Below are 24,940 nucleotides of genomic sequence, written 5' to 3'. Positions count from 1 at the left end.
TTTATTCTCCCTCCAGGGGGGTCGTGGACCCCCACGAGGGAGAATATATGTCGGTATGCCGGGTTGTCGGGATTCTGGCGCCGGTATACTGTGCGCCGGGATCCCGACATTCGGCATACTGAAGACCACCCCCTGTTACAGCCCAGTTACACCCCTTCATTCGCAAGTGGAGATGCAATTGAAATGTGCACACTTGGAGGTATATTTATTAAAAGTCGACATGGGTCAATTTTGAATGATTTTTGGTCAATCTTGTGATTCAGGGTCTTAATCACACATTTCTTTACTAACAGATGATTTTTGACATTGTTTAAAAACATTTTTCAAAAAACATCTGTTAGTAAATGTGGAATTTAGACCCTGAAATACAAAATCGACCAAACATTGATCAAAAATCGATCCAGATTGACTTTTAGTAAATATACCCCTAAATCCCACATTTACTAACAGATGATTCTTGACATTTTTTTTTTTTTTAAATATGGTCAAAAATCATCTGTTAGTAAATGTGGGATTTAGGGGTATATTTACTAAAAGTCGATCTGGATCGATTTTTGATCAATGTTTGGTCGATTTTGTATTTCAGGGTCTAAATTCCACATTTACTAACAGATGTTTTTTGAAAAATGTTTTTAAACAATGTCAAAAATCATCTGTTAGTAAAAAAAATGTGTGATTAAGACCCTGAATCACAAAATTGATCAAAAATGTATTCAAATTGACCTTTAGTAAATATACCCCCAGATCCTTGCACATACACACAGTGTGAAAACATGCGAGCTGTGGCCCCTTTCCCCCCTGCCTGCTGCCTGCATTATGATAATGCCAACACAGTACTATGCAATCTATGCCAAATATCTGTCCATCTGCAGGTGGAAAGCCCGGACTGCCCACTCTTTCCCTCCGCAGTCACCATCATTAGTATCAGGACTATGGTGGCCAATCCCGGGATCGGGATCGGCGGGATCCCGGTATTTAGGCCCAAAAATGGTCGGGATTCAATCCCGGGATTGAAAGCTCCAATCCCGGGGATTGAGGGATCAGCGTTGAGCGTCCACAGGATGCTCAGACGCTGCCCGGCTTCCTCTTTCCGGGTCCCCTGCGCAGCGTGAGAGGTCACGCTGCGCTGTCAGCGGCTCCCAGCAGCGATCAACGGATGTTCCCCTCCCTCCCGCCCGCAGTATATGGTAAGTTATATATGCGGGGCGGGGTGGGGCGAGGGGGCGGCCACCTACTAAAAGCCAATCCCGGGAATCCCGGGATTGGCCATTTTTCAATCCCTATACCCGGGATTGAAAAAATGGCCCGGGATTGGCTTCCCTAATCAGGATTTACACCCACCCAATACAAAATATCCCTCAGACACAGGCGTCCCATCTCCGGTGCACAGTGAGGATGAGCACAACAGTCAGCGGAAACCCACGACTCTCCCATAGCATGGATCACCTCAGTCACATGGTCGCCTCCCAGTTACAGCCCAGATACGCCCTTTTCAAGGAAAGTGTGGAGCACTGATTGATGGATCAATCAGTACGCACTAGTGAACTCTGGCAGCATGCTTAGGGTTCTTTGATGCATTCTTTCCTTGGCGCATGCTGAAATCCACGAGATCCATTCGCATTGCATCTTGCGCCTGACTAAAGGCCCATACACACTGGTCGATATATCGGCCGTTCTCTTGAACGGCCGATATATCGCGGGTCCGTCGGCCAGTGTGTACGGCCGATACGTCTGTGAATGACAGAGTTCACAGACGTATCGCGTCGGCCGCGCAGCACAGCCGACAGCCAATATATCTACCGATATATTGGCGCGTCGCTGTGTGTGTACGGGGCGGTCGGCCGACCGCCCGTACACATGCTGCGGCGGCCGGCGGTGATTGACAGCAAAACTGGGCGGGCGTGTGTACACACCCGCCCAGTTCATGACGTCAGTCCCCGACGGATCGGGCAGTGTGTATGCACAGCACACTGCCGATCCGTCCATAGATATATCTACAGATCAATTGATCTGCAGATATATCTATTAGTGTGTACCCACCTTTTGAATCAGGCCCAAGGAGCAGATTGGTGCTAGATCAGTGGTGGCATTGGAAATGTGCTGGATGTAAAATTGCAGAGCCAACAAGTAGGACATTGCATTTTAATGTAACCTAGTGAACTAAACACAAACTGAATTTTACATTTAGGGGCATATTTCTTCTTTACTATAGACTAGGAAGACAATAGTTTTGCATACTGGGAGCAATCATCAAAATCCTCGTTTTAAACTGCATAAAGTGTTTTCAGGGTGGCGTTGGGGAAATGGGGGCATGTTGGCGGCATTTACACGCATCCGCTCCGATCAAAAAAATACCGGCGGAGCTCCTCCCGTTGCAGCCAGGCTGCACCGGCAGGAGGCAGCAGAATCTGCAATCCTTACTGAATAAGGTCCATTGGGCCTACTTCAAGCTTGATTGCAAAAGCAAAATCTTCATCTTATGGGCCATGTGCACTGCAGGTGGGGCAGATATAACATGTGCAGAGAGAGTTAGATTTGGGTGGGTTATTTTGTTTCTGTGCAGGGTAAATACTGGCTGCTTTATTTTTACACTGCAATTTACACTGCAATTTAGATTTCAGTTTGAACACACCCCACCCAAATCTAACTCTCTCTGCACATGTTATATCTGCCGTGCCCATGGTTTTGCCCATTAGAGGAAGATTTTGCTTTTGCAATCAATCTTGAATTAGGCCCATTGTACGCAAATCGGCCAATGTTTTTTAATTGTGCATATGCCTGAGCCACAGTGCGAATGCACAGCAAGTGAGTTGTGATCGTGGTTGCACCGAGGAATTAGTTGCAGCGTTAGTGACAGGAAGACAGCCTTTGGGGGTGGTAACGGGGAGTGGTTGGGCAAACACCGGTGTATCATGGCGTTCAGATGCCGTTTTCTGGGCATGCACAAATTAGCAGTGGTGATTTTACTTGCACTCAGACTTTGTCACATGACCCGATTTGTAATTTTATGCCTTTGGACGCGTATAATGTGACAGCATTGGGCGTTCCCATGCTCAGGTTAGCTTCTGCCCATATTAGCATATCATCGCAATTGTTACGGCAAAAGATAGCAATGGCAGCAGCAGGAACAACCACATATGAATTAGGCCCATAGTTAGGTCTCATGCACTGTAGTTATCTAGACAGCTCTGCGTGTGGAGTGGCTGCATAGACCTGATATTGCAAACTACAGATGGGTCCACGGTTATCTTGGCTAGTTTGCTGTGCCTAGGCACAACATGGTTTATTAACATAAACACTTCATCTATTGTTCTCAGATGCAATACAATACAGAGAACAATACAGCAGGGGATTAAGTCATTACAGCAGGGGATTAAGTCCGACTGGCCAGTCTCAGTTAATCCTATTAAAGGTCAAGATAAACGTGGACCATATGTATGTGCCTGATTCAGAAGCAACTGTGCACCTGGGAAAAACCATGCTGCACTGCAGGTGGGGCAGATGTAATGTGTAGAGAGATTTGGCGTGTTCAAATGGAAATGTAAATTGCAGTGTAGAAATACAAAGTTACATGATTTTTCTGCCTTCAGAATCTGAATCAGACCCTATATGAAGGGGAAGAAGTACTGGGAAGTCAGAGAAGGAAAACATGTATGTATTGAACATGACATGAGAGCAGGCATAAGGGACAATGGACCGGATTCAGAAGTGGACCTTGTGCTGATATTCGTAGAGTTGAGCGATATTTTTTGCCAAGGTTGATTACCGATGGCGGTCGAAGTGAGAATTGGGATGCAGAGAGATTGACAGTCAGTGCGCGCTTATGGGATTTAACTAGTCAAACACAGGTGTTTTACAGCCAGCGACTGCGTCCTTTTAAGCAGTTGCAGCGTGCCTGGTGGCTTACTGTAGTTGTGATGGACATTCTGAGCAAGCATAAGGTTGCTTAGAAGATTGACAGTGTGACGGATGATGCGTCTTTGTAGGCAAGCGGTGAATTAGAGACTCTGGCAGTGGGCGTCTCTGAACACATATCAGCAGCTGCAGCATTAGCGTGTGTTCCCAGTACCACTGCGCACATAGACACACGTCCCCAAAGAATACGGCGCAGTATAAGAAGTGAATGATAAATTCACAGACTGATTCCAAAAACACTAATTGGTGTGTGTTATACATTACAGCATATCATATCACATCACATTACAAAGCTGTGCTGGGGAACGGATAATGGAGATAAGCTACAAGTTTGCTAGGAAATATGTTTCATATTTTAATATATATGTGTAATATTCTCACCATGATGGTGCTTTTCTCTGTAATCTATTTGATCTGTGATGATTTGCAACCTCCTGTGCACCAACATCATGTTCTCAAGACCAGGGGTATAGTTAATAAAAGTCAATTTGTTTTGATTTTGATCGATATTTTGATTTATACATTTACTAACATGATTTTTTACATACTTTAAAAAAAAAAGTCAAAAATCATCTGTTAGTAAATGTGGGAATTATGGGTATGTTTACTAAAATCCGATGTGGGTCGATTTTTGGCCGTTTTTGTATTTCAGGGTCTAAATTCCACATTTATGCTGCATTCACACCGCAAATGCCGGGTCCTACCCGGTAAGACAAACGTGTACTTACCGGGTGGGATCCGGCATTTGCGCTCCGTTGCAGGCTTCCCGACCCGGCAATATACCGGGTCGGTTGCCATGACAACGGAGGCCGCAGCAGCAGCAGGGGCGGGGGTGGAGGCGGCGTCGGGAGATGAGCTCATCTCCAGCGCCGCCTCTCCCTATCTTGTGAATGGAAAACCGTGTCGCATCGACACGGCTCCCATTCACACCGCACCTGACCCGGTAATCAACCCGGGTAAAACCCTTCTTTTTTACCGGGTTGATTTACCGGGTCAGGCGACCCGCTAAATCGCCCAGTGTGCTTTCACATCGCACACTGACCCGGTTCGACACGGCAATATGCCGTGTCGGTACCGGGTTATTTGTGCGATGTGAAAGGGGTATTACTAACAGATGATTTTTGACATCTTTTTTTTAAAAATGATATCAAAAATCATCTGTTAGTAAATGTGTGATTTAGACCCTGAAACACAAAATCGATCAAAAATCGACCACAAATCAATAAAAATTTACCCTAAACAACTTTTTGTAATTATACCCCCAAATGCAATGGGATGCAGTTTAAATGCCGGCTTTCGGGATCCCGGTGTTCAGGAGACTGACGGTGAAATCCAGACAGCCGGCATTTTCCCAACAGTCAGAATACGACACACGCCCGTAATTCCTTCTCGGTTGGTGGGTCCACGCCACCAACCGAGTGGGAATAGAACCCGTGGCGAAGGAAGCTTGCCATCGAGCCCGAAGCGTGACGAGTGCAGCGTCTGTCAGTATTACAGTGCATACCGGATCCAATGTAATGGTGAATATTGCAGCAAGTGCAGCGTCTGCCAGTATTACATACTGGATCCAATGTAATGGTGAATATTGCAGCACCACTGACTGGCCTTGTCCGGGTAACCAAGTGGTTTGAGCTAGATGGAGCCTTTCTCTCCATAGGACGCATGGCCTGTTTCCCCACTCTGAGCACACACATCGGGCTCCATGTCTCTGTGTCAGGCTGCTTAGGTCTTAGGAATTGATCTCATGTACTCAGGGCCTAATTCAGACCTGATCTTGGCCCTGCAAAATTTTGCAGGTCTACGATCAGGCACACTGACATGCGGGGGGACGCCCAGCACAGGTCTAGTCCGCCCCAAATGTCAGGCCCACCCTTCGCCGCAGAAGTGCAAAAGCATCGCACAGCGGCGATGCTTTTGCACTTCAGGAGTAGCTCCCGGACAGCGCAGAAGCCACCGTGCCACCCCCTCCCGTCCAGCGACTGCCTCTGCCTGTCAATCAGGCAGAGGCGATCGCTAGGCAACGACAGCCGTTGGCTATCAGCCATCTATAGATTGTAAGCTTGCGAGCAGGGCCTTCCTACCTCTGTCTGTCTGTCTGTCTTTGCCCAGTTTTGTTCTATAATTGTTGTTCTAATTGTAAAGCGCAACGGAATATGCTGCGCTATATAAGAAACTGCTAATAAATAAATAAATAAATAAATGTGCCGGGGCACTGCAGCGCACTTCTGACCTGATCATTGCACTGCGATGAACGACAAGGTCCAATCAGGTCATACTGACCCCCTCAGAGCACTGATCTGACATGGACCAGCCACAGTAAAATAGAATGATGCATTTTGGGACATCTGTATGTTTAATGAGGAACACTGCTTTTTTATTGCCTTTGTGTGTAATGAATAGAGTGATTTCTTTAATAGATGTTTATAATTGATACAGTAAAAAATAACATGTTTTTGCATCCTTTTTATAATGTCTAATTAGGTGCTGAAAGACTTGTTTATCTCGCTATACATTATTTGTTCTGCATAATGTATAGGCTTCACTTCTGCAAACCAATCGCATCACACATGACACTGAATTGGTTACACCATTTACTCTTCAATAAAGCAATTTCTATAGAATAAAATAAATGAACTCACGTGTACAGGATGTAGACTTGGGGTCAGACTCTGCCCTGTGGAAGCCCTTCTCGCATGTGCACTCGGCGGAGCTGTCCTGCACGGAGAAGCTGTGCGGCGGGCACTTGGTGCAGTAGGAGTCAGTAAGCAAAGCTTTGTAAAACCCTGGACGGCAGGCTGCAACACACAGAGGAGCACAGGGTGAGATTGTGGATGGAAGCCACAGAAATTAAAATATGTTCTAAGGACAATTTACAACTGGAAATACCCCAAACTCTTGTGCAGAATGTTCCCTATCTATGTTGTTTTCACCTATAACCAACTAAACTTTTGCCACACTGGTAGCCTTTATTCATTTGCCAAGAATTCCTTTAGATGCAATCTAGGGTCCGCTGTGCTGATCAATTTGCCTTCACATACGTAAATTATTCATAATACTAAGTGTTTGTAAATGAACAGCTGAACACCAGTAAACAGGTATTTGAATGTTTACATTTAAATATTGCAACATTTTACACTCCAAGCCTAAAGAACTGTACTTTTATCTGAAACAAACCATGTACCGCAAATTAATTTTCTTCATTGTACTCCATAGTTTTTTCTCTAAAACAAAAACATCATTCTTCTCCCTGCTTTTAACCCCTCTGTACACATTGCTGCCTCAATTATTCACTCCCCTCTTGTTAACACTCATTAGATTTTTACTTATCTCTCTACTTTGACAATAACATCCACAACCAGACACCATAAAAAACATTCACAAACCTCCAACTTTATTTATCTCTCTCTCCTGCTGCTTTTAGCTGGTGACATTTCCCCAAATCCAGGACCCAATCACTTGCCCCACTCACATCCACCTGATTCGCCGCAATATAGACATTCAGCCAACCTGATAAACATCACATGTCTCCCTGCACCCTCCAAATCAGTAAAATGTGCCTTATGGAATGCACGCTCCGTTTGTAACAAATGAACATCCTTACATGACCTCTTCATATCTAACAACTTCAATCTGCTTGCTATAACAGAAACATGGCTTACACAATCAGACACGGCCTCCCCTGCAGCACTGTCAAATGGTGGTCTCCACTTCACACACACCTCCAGGCCTGGTAAAAGTAAAGGAGGTGGGGTTGTATTTATTACTTTCCCAATCTTTCACATACACAGTTCTATCACAAGTACCATCACTCACATTCACATCATTTGAAGTACATTCCATCAGGATTTACACTCCTTTCTCTCTGCGTGTTGCAGCTATCTATCGCCCACCTGGGCAACCCAAACAATTTCTGGAAGATTTTTCTGCCTGGCTCCCTCACTTTCTATCCTCTGATATCTCCACCATCATCATGCGTGATTTCAATATTGCTATTATTGATAGTCCAAAATCTGCTGCTCATGCCTCCAAACTACTCTCTCTAACCTCTTCTCTCGGCCTCTCCCAATGGACTGACTCCTCTACTCACCAGGAGGGCCACTGCCTTGATCTAGTATTCATCAGACTATGCTCAGTTTCTGACTTCACTAACACCCCTTTCCCTCTCTCAGATCACAACCTTATCACTTGCATGCTCTCCACCATTACTTCAAACTCAGAGTCATTAAAGTCCTCTAATCCTCCTCAAACCCGCAGAAATATTAACACAATTAATTTTCAAGAACTGTCCACCTCTCTGCAACAGCTGCTCTCACCTATTTCTGCATTTTCTTTTCCTGAGACTGCTGTATCACATCTGAACCAGACTCTAGAAATAGCCCTTAACCAAGTGGCTCCAGCTACCCATCACACTCCACATAGGTCAAGATGACAATCGTGGCACTCTAAATTAACAAGACACCTACATAAACTCTCACGCAAAGCTGAACGTCAGTGGCGTAAATATCATATTTCTAGTGACTTTCTCACATATAAGACTGTCTACCACTCTTATCGTAATGCCCTGGACTCTGCCAAACAAACATATTTCCAAACTCTCATCTCTGCTCAAGCCTCTATCCCCAAACAACATTTTAATACATTTAAATCACTTCTGAACCCTCCCTCACCCAACCTACCAGCCACTATCAAGGCGCAAGATCTTGATTCCTACTTCAAGGACAAGATTGATGATATCCAAGATGAAATGGTGTGCTCTTCCTCAGCCAGTGACCTGCTCAATTCTCTACCTGTACCCTCTGGCACTCTCTCCTCATTTGATCCCACAAGTGTAGATGAAGTGTCAACACTCTTCTCAGCCTGCTACTCTACTACCTCTCCTCTTGAGCCTATACCCTCACAAGTAAGTAAATCTCTGTCTCCTGTGCTCAGCCCAACCTTAACTAACATCTGTAATCTCTCTCTCTCTCTCTCTCTACTGGTATCTTTCCTTCACTGTTCAAACATGCACTGATTACTCCCATTCTGAAAAAAAAAATCTGACCCTAACACTCTCTCAAAATACCGTCCCATCTCTCAGCTGCCATGCCTCTCCAAGCTACTTGAGAGACTTGCCTACACTCGCATCACACACTTTCTTAAAACACACAATTTATTTGACCCACTTCAGTCAGGCTTTCATTCCCAGCACTCCATAGAGACAGCACTGACTAAAGTAGTGAATGATCTAGTCACTGCAAAGTCCAACGGCCATTACTCACTTCTTATTCTTCTAGATCTCTCTGCTGCTTTTGACACTGTTGACCATTTTTTTCTCATACAAACACTACAATCCCTAGGTCTTAAAAACACAGTCCCCTCTTGGTTCCTATCCTACCTATCTAATCGCTCCTTCAGTGTTCGCTTCTCTGAATCCACCTCCTCTTCGCTACCTCTTTCAGTTGGAGTACCACAAGGCTCGGTCTTAGGTCCTCTGCTTTTCTCAATCTATACCTCATCTCTTGGTAAACTAAAAAGCTCTTTTGGATTTCAGTATCATCTGTATGCAGATGATACTCAAATCTACCTATCCTCCCCAGATTTGTCACCATCTGTATTGGTCAGGGTCACTGAATTGCTTTCTGCTGTTTCATCTTGGATGTCATCTCGCCACCTCAAACTTAATATTTCCAAAACTGAGCTACTTATAGTTCCACCGGCCAATAGTAGTTACCAACCTGATATCTCTATCACTGTTGAGAACTCAACAATGAATCCTACCCTACAAGCTCGCTGCCTAGGTGTCATACTTGACTCAGGACTGTCCTTTGCTCCCCACATTCAATCTGTCTCAAGATCATGTTACATGCATCTAAAAAACATATCCAAAATACGACCATACCTTACACAAGACACTGCAAAAACTGTAATCCATGCTCTCATTATCTCCCGCATTGATTATTGCAATAGTCTACTTACTGGTCTTACTAAGAAGAGACTCTCACCACTACAATCCATTCTGAATGCAGCTGCGAGGCTAATCTTCCTTGCTAGACATTCATCGTCTGCAGATCCACTATGTCAGTCCCTCCATTGGTTACCAGTATTCAATATAAAATAATTTTAGTCACACATAAGGCCATTAATCATACTACACCAATGTACATCTTTTTGCTCATCTCAAAATATATCCCAACCCGACCTCTCCGATCTTCACAAGTTCTACGTCTCTCATCCACACTCATTACTCCCATGCACCATTGAAGGACTTCCTTCGGGCTGCACCCACTCTGTGGAATGCCCTACCACACACAATAAGACTCTCCCCTAGTCTCCAAACCTTCAAACGTTCCCTAAAAACTCACCTATTCAGGCTAGCTTATCACATTTCAGAACCGCTCAATCAACCTTCATAAGCTTTCCTATCCGATTATATCAACCACTGTACAGTCCGCACATATCCTCCACATATTTTGTCCACTTTTCCTTCTTTCTGACCAGGGTTCATCATTGCAGTGATGTGATATCATGCAACCCACCTAGAACCTTTGCAATCCGGTGGACAAATATGCAATAGATAGTGCCTTTCCTTGTGTATCAATGCCTATTTCCCTATAGATTGTAAGCTTGTGAGCAGGGCCTTCCTACCTCTGACTGTTTGTTTATTACGCAGTTTTGTTGTATCATTGTGTCCAATTGTAAAGTGCCATGGAATTTGCTGCGCTATATAAGAAACTGTTAATAAATAATAAATGTGGATGCCACGTACTGTTCTTCCCTATAATTTTTATCATGAAATATACCCTAACTGCACCATAAAGGAGAGTATTGTCCCAGCTCTATTTATAGGCTATAAATTTACATTCTACTGCCGCTCTGGCAAAGATAAAGTTTCACAGCCTCACGTCATTAGACAGCTGAAGCATTTGCCATATCTGTAGGGCAGTGCCCTAATGGGATCTGATACAGGTAAATAATGTCTGCAGTCAGTTCAGCTTGTGTGACATCATTAGCCCTGGTACGGGCCCTGAAACCCAGCATGCCCATAAATTACAGCGTTTGCTGATAATGTGCCAGGCTACAAGCAGTCTGTGAGTTTGTGGAGCCAAATCACCATATGTAGAAAGAAACCTGACAAAAATAATCTTTAGGTCATGACATTCAGCTGCAGATCAGTTTTAGTACATACTGTATCTTATAACTATGCAAAAACTCTTTACTAAATGTTAGCAATCCCTATCGTCCAGCCTGCTGCAGGTCAGTTTCTTAGTAGAAATAAAATCAGTGAGACAAATGGCATTCTATAAAGATGGTTTTATGGGAACAATGGTTATTTGAAAGGTTTTTAACTAAAGTATTGAACATACTCATAGATTACTAAGGGAAGGGTACAGAGGGGTGTGGTATGTTAGATAGACTAGACCAGCGGTGGCCAACCCGCGGCTCTCGAGCCGCATGCGGCTCTTTCATCCTCCGCATGCGGCTCAATCCGCTCCCGGCCACCACTGCCCGACACACAGCAACTTCTAAGGCTTAGAAGTTGCTGTGTGTTAATTTAAGGTCTCTCCGGAGTGTGAGGAGAGGGGAGGAGAGCGCATCGCGCGCCTCTCCTGCCCCTCTAACTCCTGTGGCGATGTCTATCTTCAGTTTGGTGCCGGCCCATGAGCCAATCAGAGCTCACGGTCCGGACCGAGAGCTCTGATTGGCTCACGGGCCGGCGCTGAACTGAAGATAGACACCGCCGCTGAAATCAGAGGAACAAGAGAGGTGCGCGCTGTGCTCCCTTCCCCTCACAGCAGCAGCATGGTGAGCAGCACTTGGGGGGGGGGGGGGGGGGGAGTCACTTTGAGGACATGTGTATCTGCACTGGGGGCATAGCTGGCACTGTGGGGGCATGTGGATCTGCTGTAAGGGCATGTGGATCTGCACTGGGGGCATAGCTGGCACTGTGGTGGCATGTGGATCTGCTGTGGGGGCATGTGTATCTGCACTGGGGGCATAGCTGGCACTGTGGGGACATGTGTATCTGGCACTGGGGGTATAGCTGGCATTGTGGGGGCATGTGTATCTGGTACTGTGGGGGCATGTGTATCTGGCACTGGGGGCATATATTTATCTGGCACTGTGTGGACATATGTGTATCTGGCATTGTGGGGGCATATCTGTATCTGGCACTGTGGAGGCACCCATTTTTTGGCATTTTTATATGTTTGAGGCACTGTACTGGGGCATTATTTGTATGTGGCACTGTACAACATGACTAAAAACAGGGTTATGACACAAGGTCATACTCCTACAAATGTCACACCAAAAGATGCGCGCACAAAAATGGGGTGTGGCTTTGTGAAAACTAGGCCACGCCCCCATTTTTGTGCGCGCACCGTAGGCTCTTGCCCTTTACTACAGATCTTTTCTGGCTCTTTGCCTCTGCCTGGTTGGTCACCCATGGACTAGACAGTGTCTAGGTCGACCACTATTGGTTGACAGTAAGTAGGTCGACATGGTTTATAGGTCGACAGGGATTCTAGGTCGACATGTACTAGGTCGACATGAGTTTAAAAAAATAAGAATTTACTTACCGATAATTCTATTTCTCGTAGTCCGTAGTGGATGCTGGGAACTCCGTAAGGACCATGGGGAATAGCGGCTCCGCAGGAGACTGGGCACAAAAGTAAAAGCTTTAGGACTACCTGGTGTGCACTGGCTCCTCCCCCCATGACCCTCCTCCAAGCCTCAGTTAGGATACTGTGCCCGGACGAGCGTACACAATAAGGAAGGATATTGAATCCCGGGTAAGACTCATACCAGCCACACCAATCACACCGTACAACCTGTGATCTGAACCCAGTTAACAGCATGATAACAGAGGAGCCTCTGAAAAGATGGCTCACAACAATAATAACCCGATTTAGTTAACAATAACTATGTACAAGTATTGCAGACAATCCGCACTTGGGATGGGCGCCCAGCATCCACTACGGACTACGAGAAATAGAATTATCGGTAAGTAAATTCTTATTTTCTCTGACGTCCTAGTGGATGCTGGGAACTCCGTAAGGACCATGGGGATTATACCAAAGCTCCCAAACGGGCGGGAGAGTGCGGATGACTCTGCAGCACCAAATGAGAGAACTCCAGGTCCTCCTCAGCCAGGGTATCAAATTTGTAGAATTTTACAAACGTATTTGCTCCTGACCAAGTAGCTGCTCGGCAAAGTTGTAAAGCCGAGACCCCTCGGGCAGCCGCCCAAGATGAGCCCACCTCCCTTGTGGAGTGGGCATTTACAGATTTTTGGCTGTGGCAGGCCTGCCACAGAATGTGCAAGCTGAATTGTACTACAAATCCAACGAGCAATAGTCTGCTTAGAAGCAGGAGCACCCAGCTTGGTGGGTGCATACAGGATAAACAGCGAGTCAGATTTTCTGACTCCAGCCGTCCTGGAAACATATATTTTCAGGGCCCTGACAACGTCTAGCAACTTGGAGTCCTCCAAGTCCCTAGTAGCCGCAGGCACCACCATGGGTTGGTTCAGGTGAAACGCTGAAACCACCTTAGGGAGAAACTGAGGACGAGTCCTCAATTCCGCCCTGTCCGAATGGAAAATCAGATAAGGGCTTTTACAGGATAAAGCCGCCAATTCTGACACGCGCCTGGCCCAGGCCAGGGCCAACAGCATGACCACCTTCCATGTGAGATATTTTAACTCCACAGATTTAAGTGGTTCAAACCAATGTGACTTTTGGAACCCAAAAACTACATTGAGATCCCAAGGTGCCACTGGAGGCACAAAAGGAGGCTGTATATACAGTACCCCTTTTACAAACGTCTGAACTTCAGGGACTGAAGCTAGTTCTTTTTGGAAGAAAATTGACAGGGCCGAAATTTGAACCTTAATGGACCCCAATTTCAGGCCCATAGACACTCCTGTTTGCAGGAAATGTAGGAATCGACCCAGTTGAAATTCCTCCGTCGGCCTTACTGGCCTCGCACCACGCAACATATTTTCGCCAAATGCGGTGATAATGTTTTGCGGTTACATCCTTCCTGGCTTTGATCAGGATAGGGATGACTTCATCCGGAATGCCTTTTTTCCTTCAGGATCCGGCGTTCAACCGCCATGCCGTCAAACGCAGCCGCGGTAAGTCTTGGAACAGACAGGGTCCTTGCTGGAGCAGGTCCCTTCTTAGAGGTAGAGGCCACGGATCCTCCGTGAGTATCTCTTGAAGTTCCGGTTACCAAGTCCTTCTTGGCCAATCCGGAGTCACAAATATAGTGCTTACTCCTCTCCATCTTATAATTCTCAGTACCTTGTGTATGAGAGGCAGAGGATGGAACACATACACTGACCGGTACACCCACGGTGTTACCAGAGCGTCTACAGCTATTGCCTGATCTGCTGAGGAAGTCTGCTTCCCAGTTGTCCATTCCCGGAATGAACACTGCTGACAGTGCTATCACATGATTTTCCGCCCAGCGAAGAATCCTTGCAGCTTCTGCCATTGCCCTCCTGCTTCTTGTGCCACCCTGTCTGTTTACGTGGGTGACTGCCGTGATGTTGTCCGACTGGATCAACACCGGCTGACCTTGAAGTAGAGGTCTTGCTAAGCTTGGAGCATTGTAAATGGCCCTTAGCTTCAGGATATTTATGTGAAGTGATGTCTCCAGGCTTGACCATAAGCCCTGGAAATTCCTTCCCTGTGTGACTGCTCCCCAGCCTCGCAGGCTGGCATCCGTGGTCACCAGGACCCAGTCCTGAATGCCGAATCTGCGGCCCTCTAGAAGATGAGCACTCTGCAACCACCACAGGAGGGACACCCTTGTCCTTGGTGACAGGGTTATCCGCTGATGCATCTGAAGATGCGACCCGGACCATTTGTCCCGCAGGTCCCACTGGAAAGTTCTTGCGTGGAATCTGCAGAATGGGATTGCTTCGTAGGAAGCCACCATTTTTCCCAGAACCCTTGTGCATTGATGCACTGAGACTTGGCTCGGTTTTAGGAGGTTCCTGACTAGCTCGGATAACTCCCTGGCTTTCTCCTCCGGGAGAAACACCTTTTTCTGGACTGTGTCCAGGATCATCCCTAGGAACAGAAGACGAGTCGTCGGAACCAGCTGCGATTTTGGAATATTGAGAATCCAACCGTGCTGCCGCAACACTACCTGAGATAGTGCTACACCGACCTCCAACTGTTCTCTGGATCTTACCCTTATCAGGAGATCGTCCAAGTAAGGGATAACTAAAACTCCCTTCCTTCGAAGGAGTATCATCATTTCGGCCGTTACCTTGGTAAAGACCCGGGGTGCCGTGGACCATCCAAACGGCAGCGTCTGAAACTGATAGTGACAGTTCTGTACCACAAACCTGAGGTACCCTTGGTGAGAAGGGTAAATTGGGACATGAAGGTAAGCATCCTTGATGTCCCGAGACATCATGTAGTCCCCTTCTTCCAGGTTCGCAATCACTGCTCTGAGTGACTCCAACTTGAATTTGAACCTCCGTATGTAAGTGTTCAAAGATTTTAGATTTAGAATCGGTCTCACCGAGCCGTCCGGCTTCGGTACCACAACAGTGTGGAATAATACCCCGTTTCCTGTTGCAGGAGGGGTACCTTGATTATCACCTGCTGGGAATACAGCTTGTGAATGGCTTCCAAAACTGCCTCCCTGTCAGAGGGAGACGTCGGTAAAGCCGACTTTAAGAAAAAGGCGAGGGGGAGACGTCTCGAATTCCAATTTGTACCCCTGAGATATCACCTGAAGGATCCAGGGGTCTACTTGCGAGTGAGCCCACTGCGCGCTGAAATTCATTGAGACGGGCCCCCACCGTGCCTGATTCTGCTTGTAAAGCCCCAGCGTCATACTGAGGGCTTGGCAGAGGCGGGAGAGGGCTTCTGTTCCTGGGAACTGGCTGATTTCTGCAGCCTATTTTCCTCTCCCTCTGTCACGGGGCAGAAAAGAGGAACCTTTTGCCCGCTTGCCCACGAAAGGACTGCGCCTGATAATACGGCGTCTTCTTATGTTGAGAGGCGACCTGGGGTACAAACGTGGATTTCCCAGCTGTTGCCGTGGCCACCAGGTCTGAAAGACCGACCCCAAATAACTCCTCCCCTTAATAAGGTAATACTTCCAAATGCCGTTTGGAATCCGCATCACCTGACCACTGTCGTGTCCATAACCCTCTACTGGCAGAAATGGACAACGCACTTAGACTTGATGCCAGTCGGCAAATATTCCGCTGTGCATCACGCATATATAGAAATGCATCTTTTAAATGCTCTATAGGCAATAATATACTGTCCCTATCTAGGGTATCAATATTTTCAGTCAGGGAATCCGACCATGCCAACCCAGCACTGCACATCCAGGCTGAGGCGATTGTTGGTCGCAGTATAACACCAGTATGTGTGTAAATACATTTTAGGATACCCTCCTGCTTTCTATCAGCAGGATCCTTAAGGGCGGCCATCTCAGGAGAGGGTAGAGCCCTTGTTCTTAAAAGCGTGTGAGCGCTTTATCCACCCTAGGGGGTGTTTCCCAACGCACCCTAACCTCTAGCGGGAAAGGATATAATGCCAATAACATTTTAGAAATTATCAGTTGTTATCGGGGGAAACCCACGCATCATCACACACCTCATTTAATTTCTCAGATTCAGGAAAACTACAGGTAGTTTTTCCTCACCGAACATAATACCCCTTTTTGGTGGTACTCGTATTATCAGAAATGTGTAAAACATTTTTCATTGCCTCAATCATGTAACGTGTGGCCCTACTGGAAGTCACATTTGTCTCTTCACCGTCGACACTGGAGTCAGTATCCGTGTCGGCGTCTATATCTGCCATCTGAGGTAACGGGCGCTTTAGAGCCCCTGACGGCCTATGAGACGTCTGGACAGGCACAAGCTGAGTAGCCGGCTGTCTCATGTCAACCACTGTCTTTTATACAGAGCTGACACTGTCACGTAATTCCTTCCAACAGTTCATCCACTCAGGTGTCGACCCCCTAGGGGGTGACATCACTATTACAGGCAATCTGCTCCGTCTCCACATCATTTTTCTCCTCATACATGTCGACACAAACGTACCGACACACAGCACACACACAGGGAATGCTCTGATAGCGGACAGGACCCCACTAGCCCTTTGGGGAGACAGAGGGAGAGTTTGCCAGCACACACCAGAGCGCTATATATATACAGGGATAACCTTATATAAGTGTTTTTCCCCTTATAGCTGCTGTATTTTTAATACTGCGCGTAATTAGTGCCCCCCTCTCTTTTTTAACCCTTTCTGTAGTGTAGTGACTGCAGGGGAGAGCCAGGGAGCTTCCCTCCAACGGAGCTGTGAGGGAAAATGGCGCCAGTGTGCTGAGGAGATAGGCTCCGCCCCCTTCTCGGCGGCCTTATCTCCCGTTTTTCTGTGTATTCTGGCAGGGGTTAAATTCATCCATATAGCCCAGGAGCTATATGTGATGCATTTTTTGCCATCCAAGGTGTTTTTATTGCGTCTCAGGGCGCCCCCCCCCAGCGCCCTGCACCCTCAGTGACCGGAGTGTGAAGTCTGCTGAGAGCAATGGCGCACAGCTGCAGTGCTGTGCGCTACCTTGTTGAAGACAGGACGTCTTCTGCCGCCGATTTTCCGGACCTCTTCTGTCTTCTGGCTCTGTAAGGGGGCCGGCGGCGCGGCTCTAGGACCCATCCATGGCTGGGCCTGTGATCGGTCCCTCTGGAGCTAATGTCCAGTAGCCTAAGAAGCCCAATCCACTCTGCACGCAGGTGAGTTTGCTTCTTCTCCCCTTAGTCCCTCGATGCAGTGAGCCTGTTGCCAGCAGGACTCACTGAACATAAAAAACCTAAAACTAAACTTTTCACTAAGCAGCTCAGGAGAGCCACCTAGTCTGCACCCTTCTCGTTCGGGCACAAAAATCTAACTGAGGCTTGGAGGAGGGTCATGGGGGGAGGAGCCAGTGCACACCAGGTAGTCCTAAAGCTTTTACTTTTGTGCCCAGTCTCCTGCGGAGCCACTATTCCCCATGGTCCTTACGGAGTTCCCAGCATCCACTAGGACGTCAGAGAAAATAAAAATAATAATTTGGTGTCATTTTCTTTGTAGAGTGACGGGGAACACCAATTAGTGCACTGTGTCCCCTCACATGGCTAGCCATGCTTCGGGCAAGGTGCCTCGCTCCGCTACCACAGTGCTTGGCACAAGTTACCGTTCCCAACTGTAGTCCACGTGGATCGTAAAGTATGACACTCATGTCGACCTTTTGTCATGTCGACCTAGTACACGTCGACCTAGAGTCTGACGACTTAGAAACCATGTTGACATACTTACTGTCGACCAATAGTGGTCGACCTAGACATTGTCGACCTAGAGAATGGATCCCAGTACAGAAGCCCTCTAGGACCCACCTCGCCAGTCACTCCAGACTAACTGTTGCATCAACCCCACACTAGCCTGGGTACACACTGTGAGAAATCTCATTCTTATAGCTAACGAATGATAAATAATCCTGCCATTGGCTTGTGTGTACACTCGATACATCTGTGAATGCTGTCGTTCATAGACATATAACATCAGCTGTGCAGCACGGCAGATGACGGTACATCTTCCAGATATATTGCTACATCTGCCTGTGTTTACATCTACCATATACCGGCTGTAGGAACCGCTGACAATGACGTCACTACAGGTTCCTGTTGCCAGGCATGTCGGGCACCGGATTAGTATGTGTGTATGCACATATCGTCTAGTAGCTGGATGATCCATCGTTCAGTTGTGCATCCAGCAGTAAAGACAAGTGTGACAATGGTGGACAAGACTTCATTGTTAAAGTGGAGGGGAGGTGGGTGCACACCATCTACTGCAGACCACCACCCATATTACGGTTGATCTGAATTCCTTTCTGTTAAAAGATTTAGCCTGTGTCTTAAGTGCATGATGGAGCTGTAAGTATTCAAGAAAATAATGTAGGTGTCTCAAACTGTCGTTGCAATTTTGCAATTACATAATTATCCCTCTGTGCGCTGAGGTGGCATGAGAAGATTCTAATGTCTTACATCTATATGCGTGACATCACGTATACCATTATCAGAATGTACAGTGTATGATATCACAGATGACATCATTATGGATTACACCACAGAAAGAGAAAGAGAGAATAGGCATCAGGTGAAAACTCTCTCATTGGTTAGCTATAATAAAAACATATGGGCCTAAAACTCATCAACTGTTAAGAATGCATATAACCCAAATGCACCAGTGATTCCATTTATTGGGGCATTTTCCAAGATATGATGGCTGAATGCTTGATTCATACACCTGTTATTAATGGGTGTAGCTGAGATGGCCAAACACTAATTAGTAGAAGTACCTATAAAATTGTGGCTATGTAATGTATATACATATTGTATAGGAAAGCTTGTGCATGATGACAGAATGGGAATGATACAGAGGAGACACAGAAGCTCTCACAGATGGGTCTATTGGTGGCTGCCCTCTATGGCTTTATGCAGATGTTGATATAAAGCCCCTCCCTGGTGTACATCCATTAGCACGCCGGTGCAATGAGTGAGACGGCCACTCTCAGCACCCGTGCACGCTGTATTACACATTGCTGCATCCTTAGATGCCACCATTGGTCGCACCATTGATACTTGCACCAGCACTATGGCCACGTCAGTGTCTCTATCCAAGTATGGCCTCCTATGGGAGCGGCTGAGTATCTGTACACTGTATGCAGCCACACACTCGCGACACTCCCATAACACGGACCAGCTCCGTGTGTACACTAAGACACCTCCCTGTCACTGCCCAATACTCTTCTCCCTGCATGCGTCTGAAATCACAACTGCCACTCTGTACGGACACAATCGGACGCATACGCAGTAGCACAAAAACAGATCCAGTACATCCGAAATTGGCAGTGCATACACCTCAGAATAAGGCCTTATGTTAATAATAATAGCCCAGATCTGTGACTTTGTGCCTCATTTGCTAACACTGGGCGGAGTCACAATACTGGGCGGAGTTAGTCAAATAAGTCACAGATCTGGGAAAATCTATAGGAGACTAGGAGCCGAAGCAGATGGTATGGGCATGGCACAGGCAGGGGTGCTCCCAGCTTTCTTCAGGCAGAAGGAGGGACACACGCACGGCGAAAAGGGCCAACTAAAAGGGGGCGTGGCTTCACGGGAGGACCCACGATTGCGAGCCACGCCCCTGTTTTCACCAGTGAGGGGGCATGCCCAGCGCTCTGTGAGCTGCTAGCATGCCCCCAGGGGCGGATTATGAGTCCGGGGGGGACAGGGCACTTGAGACAGGGGGGCCCTATCTCATTGCTGTGCCTACTGTGGGTTTGGGGGCGTGGCCTAATTGCGCTTGCATGGCCACGCCCCCCTTATGCAAATTCCAGGATATTTTTTTTTATGGGATTTTGGCCCCTCAGCTAGGGGTAAATCCAGAGGAAGTGGCCGCTCCCCCCTACACACCTGCACAGGCAGAAGAAAGCAGGGAGGCTGCTGCCTCCCTGCAACACCACAGACCTGACTGTAGCACAATGCTGCTGCAGTTGCTGGCAGGACGGGGGAACTTCAGAGCTTGGACATAGCTACTCCAGCCTGGGGGACCCCTGTGGGGCCCACGGCACGTACCCCCTGGCCCCCCCCTTAATCCGGCTCTGCTGCCAGAACCCCCCCTTAATCCGTACCCCCTGATGCACCCTCTCCCTCTATCTCCACTAAATAGCGTCTATTCACCGCTGCTCTGCTAAGCAGAACAGCGAGTACAGGAGCATCCCAACTGCCCCCCCACCACGGAACACTGCGGCCCGCGGGTGGGACAGCGGGATAGACCCCAAAAAATGGGACTGTCCCACGAAAATCGGGACAGTTAGGAGGTATGGGGGTATGCCGTACAGACAGACGGGCACCGGCTCACTGTGTGCTTGACCCCCCAAATCAGCATACTCAGCAGGGTCTCTGGCGCGGAGGAGCGTCACTTTCTGGCACACTCCACGCTTCTTAGCTGCAGTTTTGTGGGGCACCTGCCACTGTGCAGGTTCCGTACTGCCTCTGTTATCTCCAGCCCCGGCAACCCCACAGCTAGCTGCAGCGCTGCCGTCCGCAGTGAGGTGCGCCCAGCTCCTTCACACACTTTAGCCGGCGGGCAGCTCTGCAGAAGTCTGCGCCGCGTGCATGCTATGACCCTCTCCTCCCTCCAGCCGCAGCGTCTCCTGGGGGCTAACCAGTCACTCCCAGTTTCCCCTTACCACAGTGCCCGGCAGCCGCGTGAGGTCCGCAGTGTGTGACTGAGGAGGGGGGGAGGGATGCGGACGGGCAGAGGAAGCAGGAGTCCAGCCTGAGAGAGTCAGCCATGCCAAGTCTCCACCAGCAGCAGATCCCAACAGGTTGGAGTGGAACAGCAGCAGCCAGCAGCAGTGACTCCGGTAAGACACATCTGTCTGTCACCACTGTTTTGTCCCTAATACCAATCTCTCCCGTGCCCTGTGTTCTGACATGTCCCTGTCACCCCTGGCCTTGCCCTCTCACCCTTATCCTGGTTCTGTCACCCTTATCCTGGCCCTAACCCACAGTGCCTCCAGACCCCTCCCCAATGCACCACACCTCCGCACCTTCCCCTCCACCACATGCAGCACTCCACCCCTCCCCCACACGCTGTGCCTCCAGACCCCCTACACCACCCACGGCTCCCACTCCCCCGCCCCTCCACCACCCACAGCACCTCCAGACCCCTTCTACATCCACCCCCCATATATGTCTCCCCCCACACCTGCCCCCCCTCCACCCACAGCATCTGCAGACACCCTCCTCCATCTGCGGTCCCCCCCCCCTCACCCACCCTTCCCCCACCCACGGCACCCTCGCACCTGCCCCTCCACAACCTGCAGCGCCTCCGGACCCCCTTCCCCATTCACCGCACCACCCGCACCTGCCCCTCCACCACCCACGGCGCCTCTGGACCCCCTACACCACCCCCGGCACCCCCGCCCCTTCCCATCCCACAGCACCTCTGGAACCCTTCACCCATCCGCAACATCCCCGCACCTGCCCCTCCCCCACCCGTGGCACCCCTGCCCCTCCCCCACCTGCAGTGCCTCCAGACCCTCCCCCAGCTGCAGCCCCCACTCCTCTGCCCCTCCCCCACCCGCAGCACCTCCCGACCCTACCCCATCCGGGGCCCCCCCTCCACCCGAAGCATCTATAGACACCCTCCCCCATCTACAGTCCCCCCCGCACCCGCTACATTCTGTACATCGTGCCCTGCAGGTGCTGTTCACGCCGTCGCAAGGGGCTGCGCCTCCTTCACCATCGCACGCCCTTTCAATGGCCCTCATTCCGAGTTGTTCGCTCACAAGCTGCTTTTAGCAGCTTTGCACACGCTAAGCCGCCGCCTACTGGGAGTGAATCTTAGCTTAGCAAAATTGCGAACGAAAGATTCGCAATATTGCGAAAAGACTTCTCTGTGCAGTTTCTGAGTAGCTCGAGACTTACTCTGCCAGTGCGATCAGTTCAGTGCTTGTCGTTCCTGGTTTGACGTCACAAACACACCCAGCGTTTGCCCAGACACTCCCGCATTTTTCCCAGAAACGGCAGCGTTTTTTCAAACACTCCCATAAAACGGCCAGTTTCCGCCCAGAAACACCCACTTCCTGTCAATCACATTACGATCACCAGAACGATGAAAAAACCTCGTAATGCCGTGAGTAAAATACCTAACTGCATAGCAAATTTACTTGGCGCAGTCGCAGTGCGGACATTGCGCATGCGCAGTTGGCGGAAAATCGCTGCGATGCGAAGAAAATTACCGAGCGAACAACTCGGAATGACCCCCATTGTGCAATATTTAACCACTAACAAAGGAATGCAGGTACTACTCCATATAATACAAATATTGAACCCCAGAAAGGCATGCAAGGGTTAAGGGGGCATAGCCCCTTGCGACCGTGTGAAGAGCGCCCGTAGGGCGCGATGAAGCACCTAGTGTTAATAATATAAGAACAAAGTGGTGGTTGTGACAGAGGAGACAGCTGATATTGCAGCCTTAGGGGTCTATTTTCTTTAAGCCTTGGATGGAGATAAAGTGGACGGAGTTAAGGCACCAGCCAATCAGCTCCTAACTACCATGTCACAGGCTGGGTTTGAAAAATGACAGGAGCTAATTGGCTGGTACTTTGTGGTCTATTTTCTAAACCTTGGATGGAGATAAAATCGCTGGAGATAAAGTACCAGCCAATCGGCTCCCAACTGTAATTTTTCAAACACAGCCTGTGACATGGTAGTTAGGAGCTGATTGGCTGGTACTTTATCTCCAGCGACTTTATCTCCATCCAAGGCTTAGTACATAGCATACTTGCCTACCTGACCCTCTCCATGAGGGAGAAAATGCTCTGTTCCTGGACTTTCCTGGTAATGTATGATTGCCATCACCTGTGGTGAGCTAGTTAATTGATAAGAAAGGTGTTTCACCACAGGTGATGGCAATCATACATTACCAGGAAAGTCCAGGAACAGAGCATTTTCTCCCTCATGGAGAGGGTCAGGTAGGCAAGTATGCCCCACGGGTGCCACAGGTTGGGGATCCAGGTCAAATGGTTTATGACCCCACACAGTGCATGTTTTGCAGGTCTCCTCACAGAATCACAAGTGACATAATTAGCTCCACCTGTGGACCTTTTAAAATGTGTCAGTGAGTAATTAATACACCTGTGCACCTGCTGGGTTACCTGCAAAACATGCACTGTGTGGGGTTCTGAGGACCGAGTTTGAGAACTACTGTGATAGGCAATAGCAGTACTGGTGAGTGCCAATAATAACATATGTGGACAAACAGAAGCAAAACCCTGTGCACTAGCACATAACTGAGCCTAAAGAGGGCAGGTAAGAACAATTTACGTCACTTCATATTTTTTATAACTTTGTCAATAAAACTTTTGGCCTATGCATGCTCTGAAATAGAATGCTATTACTCCATACTTGCCTACCTGACCCTCTCCATGAGGGAGAAAATGCTCTGTTCCTGGACTTTCCTGGTAAGGTATGATTGCCATCACCTGTGGTGAAGGAGAGAGAATTGACTGCATAGGAAAGGAAAGAGTTAAACATCTGGTGAGGGGTGGACCTAGCTGTGAGGAAAGTACAGCCTTTTTTGAAGGGGAGGGTTTGTGGTATATAAGAAAGGTGAGGCCATTTTAGATCTCTCTTGTGGTGATTTTGCCTTGGTTTGGTGAGTGCTGCTGTGCAGACAGTAATTTGTCCACACATAATTTGTGGAAATTTTTGGGTGCATTTCTGCTGTGTCCCCCCCTGCCAGTGCCATCCTTCAGTGTCAGCATGTCTACCCGCCCTCACCGTTCCGCTGGGCCTCCAGCTCGATACCGCGGTTCTAGCGGTGGAGCTGGGCCAGGGGAAGGGGTGGTTGGCCTGGGGGACGGGGCCCCGTCCCCCAGAACCTCCACGGGCGCGGGCAGGAGAGCGACTCGGCGGGCCGGATCGGCCTCGCCGCTTGGGGCCGGGCAGGCGTTGCCGGCTAGTTACGGGCGGCGGGGGGCACCGGAGGTCCGTCCAGGCCGCCCGGAGGTTGACGGGCTTCAGCCTTCGCCTCCGGGTGCGGCGGAGTCAGTGTCGGGCGCCTGCGGGCGCGCGCACGCGCGCCGCGGCGGGCGCCAGGTGATGCGGGCAGACCCGGCCTCTATCCCCCCCCCCCATGCCGCGGCCGGGTGGAAGTGCCGGGCAGGGGGAGAGGGCCGGACGGAGGTCACCTGTTCGCCGCGCGGGGCCTGTATCTGAGCCTCGCGCGGCGGCAGCAGTGGATGCGGCGGCTGGGATATCCACGGCGGGCGGCAGTGGGACGCGCGCACGAGGTGCGCCCGCGCTCAACGCAAGTGGCCGCAACCGCGCACGGGGGCGCGCAGGGGCACCACCAACGCTTCTGTCCCCTCTCATAGCTCCCCGGCAGCCGGAGGCTGGCAGGAGCCAGGGGAGGGGGACGGACAGGGGGGTGCAGCGCATGTCAGCTGAAGGCAGCGC

General features: G+C 48.9%; 1 protein-coding gene across 2 annotated transcripts in view; it reads right to left on the bottom strand.

Annotated features, from left to right (window-relative positions):
* LOC134909087 (ephrin type-A receptor 3-like) overlaps positions 1-24,940 on the bottom strand; it is a 317,153-nt gene that overhangs the window by 153,196 nt on the left and 139,017 nt on the right. For both annotated transcript variants that reach the window (XM_063915519.1, XM_063915520.1), the window contains one exon: positions 6,555-6,710. In XM_063915519.1, the coding sequence (XP_063771589.1) occupies positions 6,555-6,710 (156 nt within the window). The remainder of the gene's footprint in view (positions 1-6,554; positions 6,711-24,940) is intronic.

The sequence above is a fragment of the Pseudophryne corroboree genome, chromosome 4, assembly GCF_028390025.1.
Source record: "Pseudophryne corroboree isolate aPseCor3 chromosome 4, aPseCor3.hap2, whole genome shotgun sequence".
In the NCBI taxonomy this organism is placed as follows: Eukaryota; Metazoa; Chordata; class Amphibia; order Anura; family Myobatrachidae; genus Pseudophryne; species Pseudophryne corroboree.
The sequence above is the reverse complement of the archived record's forward strand: the minus strand, read 5'-3'. Positions and strand labels throughout refer to the sequence as shown.